Here is a 17,149-nt window from a genome sequence, read left to right as displayed (position 1 = left end):
CTCAAGATTTAGATACTTCCAGAACAGAATATCCCAGTGTACTTTATTGGCAAATGCACTGAAATACATTTTGCCTTTTAGTATGTAAGCAAACTCTTCCCATCTGCTGGACAAATGTACAGTGGCTGTCTTAAGAAAAAGAACCTGTGCAGTCACATTCCTTTTTTTTATAATTATATTTTATTAATTTTCCATCAAAAGAAAATCCTTCTATGTCTAGCAACTCTGTGTTTTCTAATTTTATCCATTCCTTTAAGCAACAGAGACATGAAGCTTCATAGTACAGTTTCAAGTCTGGCAGGGCGAAGCCTCCTCTTTCTTTAGCGTCAGTTAGTAACTTAAACTGAATTCTTGGCTTCTTACCCTGCCAGATATACCTTGAAATCACTCTTTGCCATTCTTTAAAGGTCCCAGTCCCCTTGATTATTGGAATCGTTTGAAATAGAAATAACAACTTTGGCAGCATGCTCATCTTTATCATTGAAATCCTCCCCCAAAACGATAATTTCATTCGTCCCCACACTTCCAGATCTTGTGCAGTCACATTCCAGAAAGTTTGGGCCACAGTTTAAGTACACAAGTGCAAATGCCTCATCTTTACAGATTTCCCACATAATCTTATTACAGCAAGGGGTGGTTATGTTGATGTTGTCCTGATGTTATTGGGACTACGAGCCCCCGGCTGGTGCTGATGTGAGTTGTAATGCGATATCAGCTCAAGATTTCCCACCTTTACCTTAACAATGACCGATATATTATTGTTATTATTTATTAAATTTGTATATCGCCCTTCACCCAAAGATCACAGGGCTGCTCACAGCATAAAAATTCAAAATGAGAACATGAAATACATAATAAAACAAGAACAAACCCATCACACACACCCTCCCACAAGGACATTTAAAAGGCCATGGAATGTTAAGCAGCCAAAGGCCTGGTTAAAGAGAAATGCTTTCTCCTATCACCTAAAGGTATACAGATGGGTTACCCAGCTCTGGAATTTGCACACAGATCTCCCCAACACATAAAAGTGACTGTCCTGAAAAAAAGAGTATGGAAAATTATGGCTCACCTGGACTACAACTCCCATCATCCCTGACCATTGGGTCATGCTGGCTAGGTCTGATAGGAGTTGGGGAGTCCACTGTGAAAGTCCACAAGCTCCCCAGCCTTGTATTTCACAGTTTACCTCCCTCTGAATAAGGTTAAGGCAAGTAAAGGCTTGTAAATGGGAAACTGTGCCTGATCAAGCAGAATTAACGAACTGATCAGGTTTTGTTTCACCCTGTGCAGCCACCACTTCAGAGATGTTGGGTCACAGAAACTCAGCTGAGGCAACAGAATCAATTCAGACTGGGGTTCCTGCAAGAAGTGTTCTAGGGAACCAGCCTGAGAGACAGGAGCAGCCAAAGCAGAGTCTGTAGAGATTGTGGAGAAGTTATCATGCAGCACGGTGGAGGTGGGGGAAGCTCTTGAGAGTCTTTGCCACGGCTTCATCCAGGCTAACCAGTGGCTTGTAGCCCATGTGCTTTTTGGCTCGCTCACAGCTGTAATAGTGGAACGTTCCGGCAAGCGCCACCCGCATGGGGGTGAAGGTGGGATGGATGGTGACAAAGGGGCTCAGCAGCGTAACCACCAGCGACAGGAGGAAGGCCAAGTAATAGGCCAGCCAATAGGGAATGCGGTATTTGGGAGCCTCATAGTCCAGGCCCGTCAGGATGCGCGACATAAACTCCCAAAAGAGGATTGGCTCGTCGTTCGTGATGTGAAATGCCTGCGAGTTAACACAAACAGATAAGAAACAAAGAGTAAAGAATCATCCTTTCCCCGTCACCCCTTTAAAGCTGCAATCCTGAAGTCGGCAGTTGTGCTACTTCTGGTTTTTGTACGTTATCCTTGGGGTACTTTTCAGCTAAAGCAGGTATGGGGAACCTTTTGCTCTACAGATGTTCAGGAGCACCTATCATCTCCTACTATTGGCAATGCTTTCTGGGGCTGATGGGAGCTGTTGCTCAGCAACGTTTGGGAGGCTTAAAGTTCTCCACACCTGAGCTAAAGGGGTGGAGAGACAATGCTCTAAAAGTAAGAGATCATGAACTGATCAGTTTGCTTCTTTAACTGGAGCCTCTGGAAAAACACTGGCAAGTGAGGGCATAGTAATAATAATTTTATTATTTGTACCCTGCCCATCTGACTGGGCTGTCCCAGTCACTCTGGGCAGCTTCTGTGCATCACAGTTGGGGAATTTCAAATGAGACTGGTGCAAAAAAAAAACAAAAAAAACAACAACCAGCATTATTAGAAAGCTGCCTCTCTCATCCCTTAAGTGTGACAGATCAGGCTATGTAGCCTGTGACGTGAGAGAGAAGGGAGGCAAGCCAATCAGGGGGGTTATGAGGTTGTCGCTGTTTTGGTTCTTATTATGCATTTTCTGTTTTTCAGATTGTTATTTTATGTTGTGAACCACCCTGACATCTACAGGTATAGGACGGTATACAAATAAAGAAATAAATAATAGTAATAATACTAGCTCCACCTTCTTGCCTGCCTCAGTGCTGCCACAAAGTAGGTATTTTCTATTCCTTGCTGTCTCCATTCAATAGTGCTTTAACCTTTTGAAGCTAACTGGCCCAGCCAACTCTGTTTCAAATAGTGGCAAGGCAGCAAGGTGAGGCACGACTAATATGGGCCAAAACCAAAACAAATTTGGTTCTTAGTTAAGGTTTCTCTTTGTAAAAAAACAGTTACAAAAAAGAGCCTTTAAGGGACAGTTATCCAAGAAAATAAAAACCAGGAAATCACATCCTGCTGATCCTAGACGAGATTGCTTGCCAAGCCAATACTTACCAATTTCTGTCCTTCAGATCAGCTTATTTGCAGCATTCTCCTGGCTTATTTCTCTATAGAGTTCCAACCATCTTGTAAAACACTCCAGTGTTCCAGCTCTTAATGTTACATTTCAGTTCAACCAACTTATCTCCGTTTACCTGCTTCTCTTATCCACAAAAGTTCTATTTCCCTTTCCAAACTATTAGCCAATCCAAAGGCTAGTGGAGTCCCGTTTAACCCTCCATTATGAATACCTGTTGAGCTTTTCTTTTCTGTCTTAGATTTTTAGGTTTCATTTCCTCTTAACTATATAAGGTACCTGGGCTTAACTTTTGACTCTGCTGTGAACTTCCGAACATCCAGGTCAGGAAAGAAAACCATTTTACAAGAAACAGAAGAACATAAAATGGTGTAGCAGTCGCATTCCTTCACAGAGAAAAAGGAGGACCCACCTTTCCACACAGGGGAGAGTCTCTCTCAAGTTGCTCTGCAGCCAGCATGTGCCCATGGACCACATTTTCCACAAAGGTAAAATCCACCAAGTTCTTTCCATCTCTGTGCAGAGAAAAAGGAAGAAGTTGAAGGTTAACACCAACATGCAAGGAAAAAAACTCTTGGAAACAGAGAGCCAAATGTAATGTTTGTGTCTGTGATTTGGTGAATGTGGAAACTGTGTAAACTATGAATAAAATTGACACACAGACACATATATGGCTTTAACTATGCTCCTTCGTCTCTCAGCTGCCATCACAGGGTTTTGTGAAGGACCATCTTGTCCCTAGGGGTGGGGATAGAATGAAATAACCACTTTTTTCCAAAACAAGTTCATTTTATTGTAACTTTTTAAAAAAATTAAGAAGAAAAAAAGAATCTACGCTTGTTGCAACAATCTTACGTAAACCACTTTGTGAGAGCTGCCCAAAAAGAGGTAAAAAGCTGCAGAAAAGAAACAAATAAAAAGGCAGCATTCAAACAGATGTTGGTGATGCAGGCTCCTTACATGTTTCAGTTGGGACCAGTCATAAAAGCAGGATGCAAAATTCAGAGCAGTTAAAACTTTCAAGGGGCTGGACTTTCCTTACCCAATCATGAACTTCATCTTGCCACTCTTGGCTGCTTGGATAATGACGGGAACCAGGTGAGGGTCTTGTGGGCCAAAGATGCCATGGGGACGAATGGCAGTGGTGAAGAAATTCCTCTCTGGGTCGTTGGCGCTCAGCACCTCCTACAAGAGAAAAGCCTGTGCCATCTATCAATGCTCCCGGTGTAACGATGCTTCACCCCTGCCCCACACAGAGACTTCTAAATACACTGGACATCTGAAATGGTGTAGTCAGTGTCACCTTACCCAAGAAGGAGGTTTCAGTAGACTTGAGGTATCCTTAAGTTTTGCATATATGGTAAAAACAGCCCCACAAAGATGGACAGAGAGGTAAAAGAATGACAACATGGTGGGAGGAGGAATGGAATGCCCAGAACTCCAGACAGAACGATTTCACACTTCATGATCATTCTGTTATTCTTTTAAAATAGACAGGAGATTGTTGGCTGTAGCCAACATTCTCTTTCTGCTAGTACAAGGGCACTAACAGATGGGTGAATTTTAACATTGCACAGGAATCCAACACGACAGTTGCATTAGCAGAAACTCGTTGCACACCAAATTGCACAATCTATAGTGCAAGGAAGTTAGCAGCAACCTGCTTGCGCATTCTCTTGTGTAGCAACATCTCACTAGCACAAAACAATTCACCAATGGAACATGTATACCATTGAGTCACTTGGATAGAGCCTACATTGGACACGGCTCCCTATGTTGCTTAGCACATATAGGATATGTTAGCCTAGTAGCAGCAGCGAAACAGAGGACAACTAGACCTTCTCCTGCAGAATCTTGGTTTCTGTATAGTAGTCGATGGGTTTCTTTGCATAGGGGAGATCTTCAGTTCCGTGCTTAATATCTGTGCCCTCGAAGACCACACTGGCACTGCTAGTCAACACCAGTTTCTGCAACAGGAAGGGGGTGGTGGGGAGAAGCACAATACATGGAGTTATACACAGAAGGCTTTGGCAAGAACTGCAAAAATGTAATACTCCTACTAGATCTGGCCAAATGCCCATCTTGTCCAGCATTTCGTTTCCCACAGTGGCCAATCAGGGGCTTCCAGGGAGCATAGCAGTGAGCCATGAAGAAAACAGCTCTTTTCTGCCATGGGTTTCATGGACACACTGAGAAAGCAAGGAGCCACAAATGCACCCACCAGCTTGCCACTGGCAAGTGCATTTTTTCTCTGTGGAGAGTACAGAAGCAAGGAGAATCCTGACATGGAACCACAAGGCGTTTCTGTGCTGCCAGGCTGACTTCAGAGATATGGGACTCTCTTAGAAGCTGCACTGAGATTTGGAAATATTAGAGTGAGGTGTAAGGACTTCCTGGTCTTTCCAAGTGTTTGCTTATCACAACGGGAACAAGCTCCCATCACTTTCCTCAGTTACAGAGGAAAGCCAGGGCTCATCCCTCCCTCTCTGTTCTGCCGGGTCTTGAGATCAGGGTAATGTCAAAGGGACCCTGTTCTCTTCCTCTGGCTGGCTACCAGGATACACAAGGATGTGTTGACACCCCTGCAACTTGAAAGAAACCACCCAAGGGAGAACAAAATACCTCCTATATGCACTATAGCCCACGGAGATCAGCGTTGGTAAATTCCTCCCCTACCACACACAAAATGAATTGGCCAGGTTAAAAAATGTTTATAATATCCCTCACATTTATAATCAAAGGAGCAATTCATTTTTTCAGGAGACTATCCCACATATATTTGCATGCAGTTCTTGAGGCAGAGTGATTTTTAGAGCTGTCTCCCCACCCCTTTAAAAATCTAAATAATGTAAGAAAAATGCTAATAAGTTATCATGTCTTGTGATATTAAGTAACACTTTGATTTAGCTCTTTAAATCACACTAGCAGAAATTTATTCCCCACCCCATCAAATTATTTCAGTTCATCTATTTTTGATTAGCAGAAAATAATTTGTACTGTTTTGAAATATTTCTTCTCTTGGTTTAGCTCCATTTTGAATGCTATAACCAAGCTTTATTTTACTCTTATACTCTATTGTCCTCTTTGATACAAGTGTCTAGTTGTTGTTGGATGATAAATAGATACTGTAAGTAAGTAGGCTCTTGATGGCAAAATTCCAATTCAAACATTTTCCAGAAAGCCCACATCACTGATCAAAACCAACCCTGATTACTGTCTGCCTGCACATTTTCAGTAACGGTACTCACAACCGTGGTACACACATAACACTGCATCATGGTTTGTTTAGCCTAGCAATGGTTTGCTTGAATGTGTGAACCCAGACCAGCATAGGATACTAACTGTGCAATCTTTTCTGCTTATCAAACCACAACATGAAGCCAGGGTTTGTTGTTGGCTTGTGAACCATGGCTTGTTTTAACCATAGCTCATTATGTCCAAACCAACAGCCCTGTTTAACCATGGTTTGTTGGGGCATCCCAATCCCAGGTGCTCACCAAGGCAGAAAACAAGAACTGCAAAAAGAAAACTTTGGAGAAACAAACCATAGATTGCTTGCTCATTTGTGAGCTAACCACTAACATCTTTTGCTGAAGGGCAATAATGCTGAAGAATGTAGTGTCATATGTGCACACAGCCACAAAACTTGTCCAGGTTCATTCAAGTTGCTTTAAGTTCCAGCTCTGCACTTACTTCGACACCAGCTTCCTTACAAGCCTCGATGACTGCTTTGGTCCCCAAATAATTGACTTTGTAGAAAAGATCTCTGTTGTGGCTGGAAGGTGATGGTGAGGCACAGTGAAACACGACAGTCACCCCCTGTAAAGCTGGAAGCAGATCCTGGAGGCACAGAAGAGGAGGTTAGAATCAACCTACCTGGAGAATCACAACAGCCACAACTAGGTCTAAGGAAGAGATGATGAACCTCCAGATGTTGTTCGGTTTCAAGCTGCACCAACCTGGCCAGTGGTCAGGAATAATGGGAACTGCAGACCTATAACATTGGGAGGAGTGTTCCACATCCATAGTCTAAGGGCAGACTTTTAACAGCTCCATGAGGAGAGTTAAAAAAAGGAAGCTTTAGTGCAGAGACTCAAATACCATGACACCTTACAGATTAGGGCAGTGGTCTGCTCTGCTGCCCATTGGGACCCATTGGGCAGGAGGCTAACAATAGGTGGAGCCAGAATCAATGATAGGTAGAGCCTGCTATTTCTAGGTTTGCTTACATCCTTCTCCATGCTGTGCTCTACAAGGGCAACACTGAAACTGAAGAAGCTGACAGCCAGGTCACCCTCATGTCTGGTTGTAAGAAAGCAGGCCGGCAGGGGATAGCTGTCTTCACTAGATTAGGGACAGAATCACCTTTGGCAGGCATAGGGAAACTCGATCCTCCAGATGATTTAGGACTACAACTCCCATCATCCCTAGCTAACAGGACCAGTGGTCAGGGATGATGGGAACTGTAGTCTCAAAACATCTGGAGGGCCGAGTTTGCCTATGCCTGATCTTTGGGATCACTCAGAGTGGTGGAAATGTGTGTGCACTTCCCTTCAAATTGTTCACACTTGCATGCATTTCAAAAAATGGTCAAACAGAACTCCAAGGGTAGTTTTATCATTTGGCTTTGGGCTTGAGCTATCCAATAGCTCAATCACACAGGTGCAGTAATTGGTCAGTAACAGGCATTAATAGGGTGAATCATACTTCTTCATCCCACCAGTTTTAAACACACTTGCATCCTTATGTATATGGTTTCCAAAAAGAACAATGGTCATCTTAAGCAGTGCCAAGAAGACCAAAGAACTCCAAATCTGAAGCATGAACAAGATGCTTCTGTGTGCACAGCTGTAGTTTTGGCTCATACCTTTTTGTTGCAGAGATCACCTAAGTAGAACTGCACCTTGCTGTTCTTAAAGCCCTCACGGACATCAAACACATTAACTGTGTAGCCTTTCTCTAGCAGACTTTGTACCATGTGCTGACCCAGGAACCCTGAGCCACCAATCACAGTGCATTTCCTTCTGGACTGTAAAGAGAAACAAAGGGTAGGGCACATCAGCAGAGACCACTGCATTGCTGAATACATGTGAGTTTGCATGCATGGTTCTTGGGAATGAGCAAAGAGCATCATGAAATAATTTACTGAACAACAGCCACAAGCAATGAGAAAACCAAGCAATGAAAAAGAGCGCTACTTTACAGAAGATGCATAGAAAACAAATATGGTGAAACATCTTAAGTGATGCTTTTTGAAAAAAGAAAAAGAAATGCATTTACAGTAGCTATATTGTAAGCTGTTTTGTGAGAATACTTTCCCTTGAAAAATCAAGTTATCAATAAAAAAGAACACAAACCAGCTTACCTGTCTTAGTCGAGTAGCCATATTTGGGAGCTATGGATGACTTTGTAGCAAACTCTAAGGGAGCACCCAATGAACACGGCGACTTCAAAACGTTCTTTCCTGTTGAAATACATATGTGAATCAAACAAGAGGCATACCATTTTCAGTTCACATAAGTAGGATTGCCAACTGACTAAGATAAAAATTCCAAGCCTGCTCTACTCTCTTTAACAGAAGTAAGGTTTTGTCAGCATGTATCACACATTTGACTAGTCAACATCAATACAACCCACTTGGCTCTCCAAATCTTTCATAAGTCTATTTTTAAAAGCCATCTAAATTAGCCACAACCGCCACATTTAGGACAGAAAAGTCCCACCAGTTAGTCCCACCATAAGATGATTTTGCAAGAGTGTACTTCTTTACACAACACAGCTTTTGCAACTCACTGCCACAAGATGGCAAAATAGAACAATGAAGTTGAAAGGTAGCCTCCATTATTAGAAAGCAACACTGCCCGTTTGCTTATATATTCATTATTATATTGATTTAATAATAGGAACTCCCTAGTTCACAAAGCAAAATAAAAATGCAAGCATTAAACGCACGCGATATTTTTTTAAAAAAACAAGAACTAATAAAAATCAGCTTAACAAATGGAAACACAATTTTAAACCCAGGCTTTCAGGCCACGCAGCTTCCACTTCCCACGGGGACAACAGTTTGCTCTTACCTGCAGGCGCCCCCCAACAGACGGAACCTGCCGCACGATACAAATATGCAGTGCTTACTCCCACTTACGCTCTTGTTGCTGCTGCTAGACCACGCCCACCTCTGCATCCCTCCAATCATTACCCGCTCTCCCATTTAGCTCCTCCTTCCCGCGCGGCACCACGCTCCCCGCCCCTAAGCCGACAATCAGCCGAGAGCTGGACCGGTCTCCCATTGGCTCTGCGTCTCTCCCATTTCGATCCAATCGGGCTCCGCCTTGCCAGGGCTCGTCGGCTTGCAGTTCAGCCAAGTGGGGTTGGATAACAGCCGCCGCGCGCGCCCGGCTCGCCGGCCAATCGCGAGAGCGGTTGCTCCCACATCACCGCGTGAGGAGAGGGTCCAATAGGGAGCCGCGATATTGAGAGGGACCGCTGTTGTGGTGACAGTTGAGCTCGCCGCGGTTTTTTTTTTTGGTTGTTCTTCCCACGCCTCCTGCCGCCTCAGGACCGGCTCGGCTTCTGACGGTCCCGGCTCGGGATGGTCAGTGGGGTTATGACTTAAGCGGGTGGGGAGGAGGACGTGAAGGGAGAGGCCGGCGCGGCTTAGTAGAGAAGGGCCGTTAAACCCCGCCTCCCTCGCAGGGAAGGCAACCGTCATGCAGATTTGTTTATTCCTATGTTAATTTATGCAAGTGAAAGCCCAGGTTGGCGTCATAGTTTATGTCAGCTTTTCTCAACTTTGGAATCCCCAGGAGTAGCTGGACTACAACTCCCAATCCCTGACCATTGCCCCTTCTCGCTAGGGATGCTGAGAGTTATAGTCCAAAGATGTCTGGTCTAGGTCCTTGTGATGGACTCGAGGGTTGTCCCCTCCTTTTTTGTTTGTTGATGTGGGGGGGGGGAGCATCTCGAGGTGCTTGTTTTTTCGGGGGCTGTGCTGAGGTTCAGCCTCTCTCAAAGGTAGTAAATCCGTCTGGGCCGCTGCTCCAGTAGGGACAGCTCCTGCTGGCCTTCAAATTCATGATTACAATGATTTTCTGTCTATAAATAAAATTTAAATCCCTGTGCATAGAAATGTATGATGTAAGGGAGAAGCCTACCTGCTCTCTCATAAGCAAACTTCCTAAGTGGAGCGAGGTGTTGATGGTGGTGGTGGGGGGCTTGCTTTAGTTTTGGCATGAAACAGCATTTGTCTCTGTAATCCAGATGTGAGAAGCGTTGGGGGCAGATGTTGCTGAGCTACAACTGCCATCAGCCCCAGCAAGCATGGTCAACGGTCAGGGGGGGCGGGTGGGAGTTGTAGCTCAGCAACTGCTGGAGGGCCAAAGGCTTTTACACCCCTATAATCCAGCATAGGCACTTGATAGCAGGACAGTTGAAGCAGTTTGACCATTTCAGTTAGAAACAGGATTGATGTACTGGTTGGTGGGTAATCCCCCAGCCTGTGGATGACAGCCAAACTACCCACAGTCAGCAGAGGACTGCATCCATGTTATCTGAAGGGTCACCTACACTTGTGTGAGGCTGTCCAAGCTTTATTATCAGCACCAGAGGTTCTGCCCTCTGGCCTGCCAGCAAAAGCTGGCAGGCTGGTGGGTGCTAAGGATACAGTTTTTTCAGTGGTAGCCCCACACTTTGGAACTACCTGTCCAGGGAAATATGTATGGCATCAAAGTGTGTTTGTTGCATTTCTGCCAAGGCACCCAGGGCTGTTTACAATTTTAAAATAAATGGGGTAGGGTATTCAACCGGAAAGGCCCTGATGTTTTCTTTGCCAGCCCCCTCTTTGCTGGTCTTAAGTAAATGGTCTTCAGAGCTGTTGTTCTTTTAAAGCCTGCATTTAACTGAATTCTGCTGTGCTTGTATAAATCTTCAGGTTCTTCTGGTTTCTCTCTCTTTTTGCGTGGATGGATGGGCGAAGTATATTTTAATGTGTTTTAGAGTCATGTAAGCTGCCTTGTGAAGGCCAGGTGCCTTGAAAGGCAGGTTAAAATACTTTAAATAAACACTGCCCCTTTGGACTGCTGTCCTAAATACACTTTGAGTCCAGTGAGACTTAATTTTGAGCAAGCCTGCATGGAATTGTACTGTGAAAACCTATTTAACTGTTATGGCGTCTCCTGAACAATTTTGCATTCCTGACACTTAATAAGTAAATAGTGATTTATAATGTTCAGTAGAAGCAACACTCACCTTGATGATCCTTACAACAACCAAACATAACAGTTAACGAGGCTGTTTATGGAAGAAGCAAGATTTGACCAGGAGTTTCTAGTTCACCCTTGGTCATTCATGTACTCTTGGAAATCATAATCTTTGTAATACTTCTGTGCTGTAAATAGCCAGGTTTTAAAGCGTTGCCCTTAAATGTAGGAAATCCATCTTTAATTTCCTGTTGAGGAATGAGAGACACTACTTGGCATTTGACTACCTCAACCTCACCTTACCTCAAACAGGGTAGAACAAGAATTTCATGCTTTGAGCTCCTTTCAGGGAAGACAGTACACAAATGTGATAATTTGTTTGGAATTCTGAAATATTCATTCATTCATTTGGTTGACTAATGTCTCCTAAATGTTCAGGAAGATTAAAACCATGTACTTGTGTTTTAATGTTATCTTTTTTTGGTCTTTGATATATGTTTAAGGCCTCCAGCTACAAGAAAACACCAGTGGGGGCTCCACCTCAGAGGAAGAAGGCAGCTCCCAAGACTGAGCTCACTGAAGAGCAGAAACAGGAGATCCGGGAGGCCTTTGATCTGTTTGATACTGATGGCACTGGGAACATTGATGTGAAAGAGTTGAAGGCAAGCAGAAAAACATGACTAAATGTGTCTTAAGATTGTAATCATATGGCCCATTGAGCCAGTGGGGCTTACTTCTAAGTAAACGTATAGAGGATTATACTTTGTGGAGCTGACTTTGGCCAATGAGAGCTGTAGTCCAAAACATCTGGAAGGTACCAGGTTGTTGAAGTCTGAACTAAAGTGATAGGGTAGCTACTGGAGAAGGGTAGTGTCATTCTTCTCCATTGTTCTTCATTATACTACTTTTGTCTACTCTATCCTACTTTTGTCTGTGGCTTTATTTGTATTGGGAAAATACCCAAGAAGTATTGAAGGTTATCTTGCATCTGTTGCTTGGAATAGAATAGAGGAGGCAACAAGGACATAAAGGGTGGTTACAGGCATATCTGAAAACATAAGCATGTCTCCTTTGGGGCAATTATCCTCCACCCCCATCCCACTTCTTTAATGATCAATGTATAGGTCTTGGGGCTGTTCCTGTTCAACCCTCCCTCCCTCATCAGATAGTCTTGTTTTGGTTGTTTTCACACACCTTGCATATTTATATGATCATATGTTGATGACAGTTCTCTGAGAGGGCTTTGTGACTGATGCAGACTCAGCTGTGCAAATCATGCTTTTGTTGTTACATGTGGTTAACATTTTTTCTCCTCACTGATATTTCAATGAGGGAATCTAAAAGGACTAGAATAAACAGGAGATAAAGAGTATAAGGTTAACCTTTCCCCCTGAATGACAAATTCAGCAGCTAAAGTAAATACAGTCTGAAAAACTCAGTGGCATCCAGATTTATCTTAGAACAGTCTTGTTCAGATTTCATTTAATGGAGTCAAGTCTCTTTGTTACAGCCATGTGCCTTTACAAAGTTTTCATTCTATCTTTATACCATGGGTATAGAAAGGGTTACTTCTTGTTAGGAGCTACAGGAGAATACTTCTCTCTTTAAACTTTCAGCAGTACAAAATAGAATACATGGAAGTATTGTAATCTCTGTGATTCCTGATGGCAGAAGATACTGCTAGTGTCACTGTGCTGGCATTGTCTTTACTCAATCCAGGAGTCTCTCCTATTATTGAGACTTCCACTTCCACTTTGTGTGACCTCATCCCTGTCTCCAATATGAGGTTATTTTCCCCTTGGGAGACTGGGATGGAATATCAGGAAGCAGAGAGAATCAGGTTTCTGGGGCAAGCACAGGGCTCCTTGGCCATCACTACCATTCATAATCTCATTTCTCATAGGAGGATTTCAGCTTTTAACAAAGCAGAGATGTTAAAAAAGAACACAGGTTTCTATATTTTCTAGACTTGATTGTTATCTTGGAAGATGAAGATTATTTGTGTGAGGCTTTGGGTTTCCTGGCCTGGAATCTATTTGAATTGTTAGTGTTGTTGCCATTGAGAAAGATTATCCTTAGTTTGCCAGGAATTGCCTCTCTCTATCTCATCTGGAGGTAAAAAACAGCAAATAATTTTGTTCTAGTTTTTGAGTGGTATTGGGTTGTTTGCTTATCCGATGAAGAGTTGCATGAGCTGATTTGCCTTCTCTCCAGACTTTTGGAGGAGTACATTGTTATAATGCCAGTTCAGATGACCCAGTATGCTCCATTCCCAGTTCCATTCCTACCTTATGTAGCAGTGGATATTCTCAGTATTGACCACTAAGTATGTTAACAGCAAGGGAGCTCTGTCAAAGTAACACCATTAAGACAAATTTACTTTCCTTTCCTACCCATAGTCTTGACACTAGTACATCTGCTGACAAGAATGCAAATATATAGTCTTTGTCTCAGATGCAGAAGTTCTGCTTCTATAGTGTACAGTTGAGGTATTTACTATTCCTTTTCCTGCTGAGATGCCAGTCTGTTTTCATTGTTTGCAGGTTGCCATGAGAGCACTCGGGTTTGAACCTAAGAAAGATGAGATCAAGAAAATGATCTTAGACATTGACAAGGAAGGAACTGGAAAGATTACTTACCATGACTTCTTAGGAGTGATGACCCAGAAAATGGTAGGTTGATCTAAACAGCTGCCACAAAATCTGGCCGTTTTCTGAAGTCTATGAGGGAGGGCTAAAGGGACCTTGTTATGATATTTGCATCTTTGTGTGCTAAAATTGTGATGGAAGTGGGACTCTGACCTGTTGTAAGGCACCAATTCTGGGGTGTGTGGGAGATCCACATATCAACTGCTTTTAAGGTGACTGGGAAAGCCACATAGATGTCAGTCTCTGGCCTTTATTGATTGGATAGCAGTGGTTGGATTCTTTGAAATGAAATAAAAGTCCTCTTACAGAGGTCTATTCATTCACCACAACCAAATGAGGATAGAGCGTGCCCTAAAAGGATGTAGTACTCTCTCTCTCTGATTTGTTAAACTTTGTATCTGCAGTAATGTGGCTATATAATTATACCCAGAATTTTGGTGGCAGTTCTTTAATTTACTTTTTGTTATATTTATATTTCTTACACGGGTAGAAAAGTTATAGCAGTTTGCCATTTCAATAGCTGGTTGTTTTCATGTGTAACAAACAAATGTCTGAAATGTTACTATTTTACTTATCTTTATCAAAAAAATAAGGCTGAAAAGGATTCAAAAGAAGAGATTCTGAAAGCCTTCAAGCTGTTTGATGATGACGAAACTGGCAAAATCTCTTTCAAAAACCTCAAACGTGTGGCCAAAGAACTGGGGGAGAATCTTACAGACGAGGAGCTACAGGTTTGGACTGTGTGTCTGTTTGCATGCATGCTTAAGCCACTCAATGTAGTGATTTAGCAAGCTTGCATTTACTAAGAGTGCTCTGAATCACTTGCATTCAAATTCTGTAGCCTGTCAAGCATCCCAAATTTGTACTTAAGTTGGAGCTAAATGGAACCTTCGCTTTCATTGGTAGTACGATTCTTAAAACCTGCAGGCAGGCTATCACGTTCATGTCCTTTTTGTAAGTTTCATGGGAACACCTGATTTGCTGCTTTGGGGGAATTGAACTGGATGGACCTTGTTCTGATCCAGGAGTGGTCTTCTTATGATGTTAATATTTGAAAGAGGTGGGGTGCTGCTTTCCCCATCAGCTCTTGCAATACTTTGGGGACTTTCAAAAGAATTGTTACAGTTACCTGCAACAAGCAGTCTGAGGAATTCCCCTGGCATGACTGATTCACCTAAGTAGAGTATTCAACACCTTGTCTACCTAAAAGGAAGAAGGACATGTCCTTTTTATTGAGAGCCTTTGTGGTATAGCAGTTAGTTAGTGTTGGACTTTGACTGGGGAAACCCACCCATTCACAAAGCTTACAGTGTGATTTTCATCCAGTCATTGTTTTGAAGACTAAAGCATATGAAGATTTTTTTGAGGGGTGTGTGGGATATGTCCTTGAAAGAAGGTTGGCATAAAAATCTGATAAGGATGTCACTTTTTGTACTGACCCAATCCTGTGCCTTTAACAACAGCCTGACATGCTGAAAATAACTGATGAATATTTTCCCACTATCACCATGTCAGGAAAAACTACCTGTTTAATCTCCATGTTTTATGCTGCTGTTAAAAGGATAAGTGTTGAACCAATGCATATGATGGAAACCCTATTTACAAATTATTATTATTATTATTAGGAATAAATGGGTGTTTTTGCTTTCAAGAGAAAGAAACTATAGTGTTCTGCAACTACTGGTATTGGTGAAGTTCAGCTTATTTGTAAATGAACTGAAGTTGATTATGATTAATGTAGTGAAGTTTGTCTAACAATTTATTCAGGATGCTACACTCCCAGGCAAACTATCAAGTGTTCTAAAGGAATCTCCCCAAACTGAATGACTAGGATGCTTAGGTAACATTACGTATGTTAGATGAAAAGCTGCTGGTGAACAAACTGATGTATTTTGAGGCAGAATGAGTGCCAAAGGCAAAAGTGTATTTTCAATCCCCTTTGGAAACCTATTGCAAGAAGAAGATGCCTCTTCCTTCCCTTCCACAACCATCATTTAACTCACTGGGTTTGGCCTTTGATTCTTTGTCATGTTTCAGGAAATGATTGATGAAGCTGATCGGGATGGAGATGGAGAGGTCAATGAGCAAGAGTTCTTACGAATCATGAAGAAGACCAGCCTCTACTGAGATGCTTGGCATCTTGTGTGTGTGGTTTTTGTTTTGTTTTTTAATCTCATCATGGTTTTGTTACCTGAGTTTGACCTCTGTGGTGCTTCTTCTGGAAGGGATCAGCAGCAGCCCAGATCTCACTAGCTTTGTGAGATACCCCTCACATTTTTTATGCCCATGTCCTTCTCTATTGACTCCACCACCACCACCACCTCCTAATGTTGTGCTTCAGACCCATCTTTTATATTTCCAACAGTAATGTGAAGTGGCTTCCTTGGTTGAGCTGCCTTTTGAAGGAGGTTGTGTACTTGAACACTGGACTTACATGCAAGGAAGTGTTTTTTATTTTATTTTTGGCAGAGACAATTTAGGTATTCTCAGAAACAAGGATGTTTCTTTTTAAAAACTTGTTTTAATTATCTGAAGCTTGCATTGTATGGCTCTTGGTACTTGCCAAAGTGAAAAGATGCCAAAGAGTGGATAGCTCCAGTTCTGCTTCTGCACCTACTCCACATTGGTCGTTCCCTGCCTTCTAGGAGGTGACTTGATTCTGGATGTTGAGGTTAAAATGCAGTGCCTGCAGTATTTAAGCCTTGATTTAAAAGAAAACAGTGTACTTACTTATTAGCCTTTACACTTTTTCAAAAAGCATTGAATGTAAAATTGGTGTGTTTTGAATCCCTGAATTGCCTGGAAAGAGCCTGTAACAGTTCTTCCAAATGCTTATTGTTTGTGCTGCTGAAATTTAAAAGATGACATAAAATAGTTCACGACAGCAAAGTTGTCTGTATTCTTTATTACACATTACATTGGCAGATGGCAGGGGGCACCTCCAGTTAATTATCCTGTTGCTGATGCTGCAGTGGGATGGCTCTCACCCAGTGTTGGATTGTACATCCAATCATTGAAAGAGCAGGAAATGGATTTCCTATGGAGTTTCCTGCCCTGTTTCTCTTGTCATAAGTCTTTACTTTCTGTACCCTCAACCAAAAACTCATTAGTGGCTCACACTCTGGAATCTAAGAGGTAAAGGCTATGCTAAGCCCATCTCACCACTATGCATTGGGTGGCTGGGTTTTTTTGGTGTGTTTTTTTTTTGTATGTTACAACTATTCAGCAGATCATGGAGGGAAAGAAAGCCCATTTTGCACTGCCTGTGCTGACTGCACAGCTTGTACTCCCAGGTCCCACAAAGTGCTATCTCAGCCAGCAGCTCAAACATCTGGGCCACTATTAATTTATTAATTTAATACAATATTAAGGTAGGAACTCATACGTTTGAAGTCAAATGAAAAAAATCAGCAGACCATAAAGGGTGTGTGTGT

General features: G+C 42.5%; 2 protein-coding genes across 3 annotated transcripts; one reads left to right on the top strand and one right to left on the bottom strand.

Moving 5' to 3' along the window:
- Nucleotides 1–753: 753 nt before the first annotated feature.
- Nucleotides 754–9,086, bottom strand: NSDHL (NAD(P) dependent 3-beta-hydroxysteroid dehydrogenase NSDHL). Of its 2 annotated transcripts, none has more exons than XM_081897057.1 (8): nt 8,947–9,086; nt 8,235–8,333; nt 7,737–7,898; nt 6,563–6,709; nt 4,708–4,836; nt 3,912–4,054; nt 3,282–3,384; nt 754–1,774 (listed from the first exon to the last, which is right to left on the bottom strand). In XM_081897057.1, the coding sequence occupies exons 2-8, from the start codon at nt 8,253–8,255 to the stop codon at nt 1,442–1,444; spliced, it is 1,038 nt and encodes a 345-aa protein (XP_081753183.1). In that variant the 5' UTR covers nt 8,256–8,333; nt 8,947–9,086; the 3' UTR covers nt 754–1,441. The 2 variants fall into 2 exon arrangements, with proteins under 2 accessions (XP_081753183.1, XP_081753184.1); XM_081897058.1 differs by having other exon boundaries at nt 9,015–9,036.
- Nucleotides 9,087–9,305: 219 nt separating this feature from the next.
- Nucleotides 9,306–16,604, top strand: CETN2 (centrin 2). The gene is made up of 5 exons (XM_081897060.1): nt 9,306–9,464; nt 11,571–11,729; nt 13,611–13,739; nt 14,309–14,446; nt 15,753–16,604. The coding sequence occupies exons 1-5, from the start codon at nt 9,462–9,464 to the stop codon at nt 15,840–15,842; spliced, it is 519 nt and encodes a 172-aa protein (XP_081753186.1). The 5' UTR covers nt 9,306–9,461; the 3' UTR covers nt 15,843–16,604.
- Nucleotides 16,605–17,149: the final 545 nt, after the last annotated feature.

The sequence above is a fragment of the Podarcis melisellensis genome (genome assembly GCF_964234715.1).
Source record: "Podarcis melisellensis genome assembly, chromosome: Z".
NCBI lineage: Eukaryota > Metazoa > Chordata > Lepidosauria > Squamata > Lacertidae > Podarcis > Podarcis melisellensis.
The sequence above is the reverse complement of the archived record's forward strand: the minus strand, read 5'-3'. Positions and strand labels throughout refer to the sequence as shown.

What these genes read in the sequence shown, in the direction of transcription:
- NSDHL (XM_081897057.1), bottom strand. Translation starts at nt 8,255, where the DNA reads ATGGCTACTCGACTAAGACAG. An exon ending in CCAAGATTCTGCAGGAGAAG is followed by an intron (nt 4,055 to 4,707) that starts GTCTAGTTGTCC and finishes TTTCTCTTGTAG; the next exon opens with GAGGTGCTGAGCGCCAACGA. An exon ending in AAGATGAAGTTCATGATTGG is followed by an intron (nt 3,385 to 3,911) that starts GTAAGGAAAGTC and finishes TTCTCTGCACAG; the next exon opens with AGATGGAAAGAACTTGGTGG.
- CETN2 (XM_081897060.1), top strand. An exon ending in TTGATGTGAAAGAGTTGAAG is followed by an intron (nt 11,730 to 13,610) that starts GCAAGCAGAAAA and finishes CATTGTTTGCAG; the next exon opens with GTTGCCATGAGAGCACTCGG. An exon ending in GAGTGATGACCCAGAAAATG is followed by an intron (nt 13,740 to 14,308) that starts GTAGGTTGATCT and finishes CAAAAAAATAAG; the next exon opens with GCTGAAAAGGATTCAAAAGA.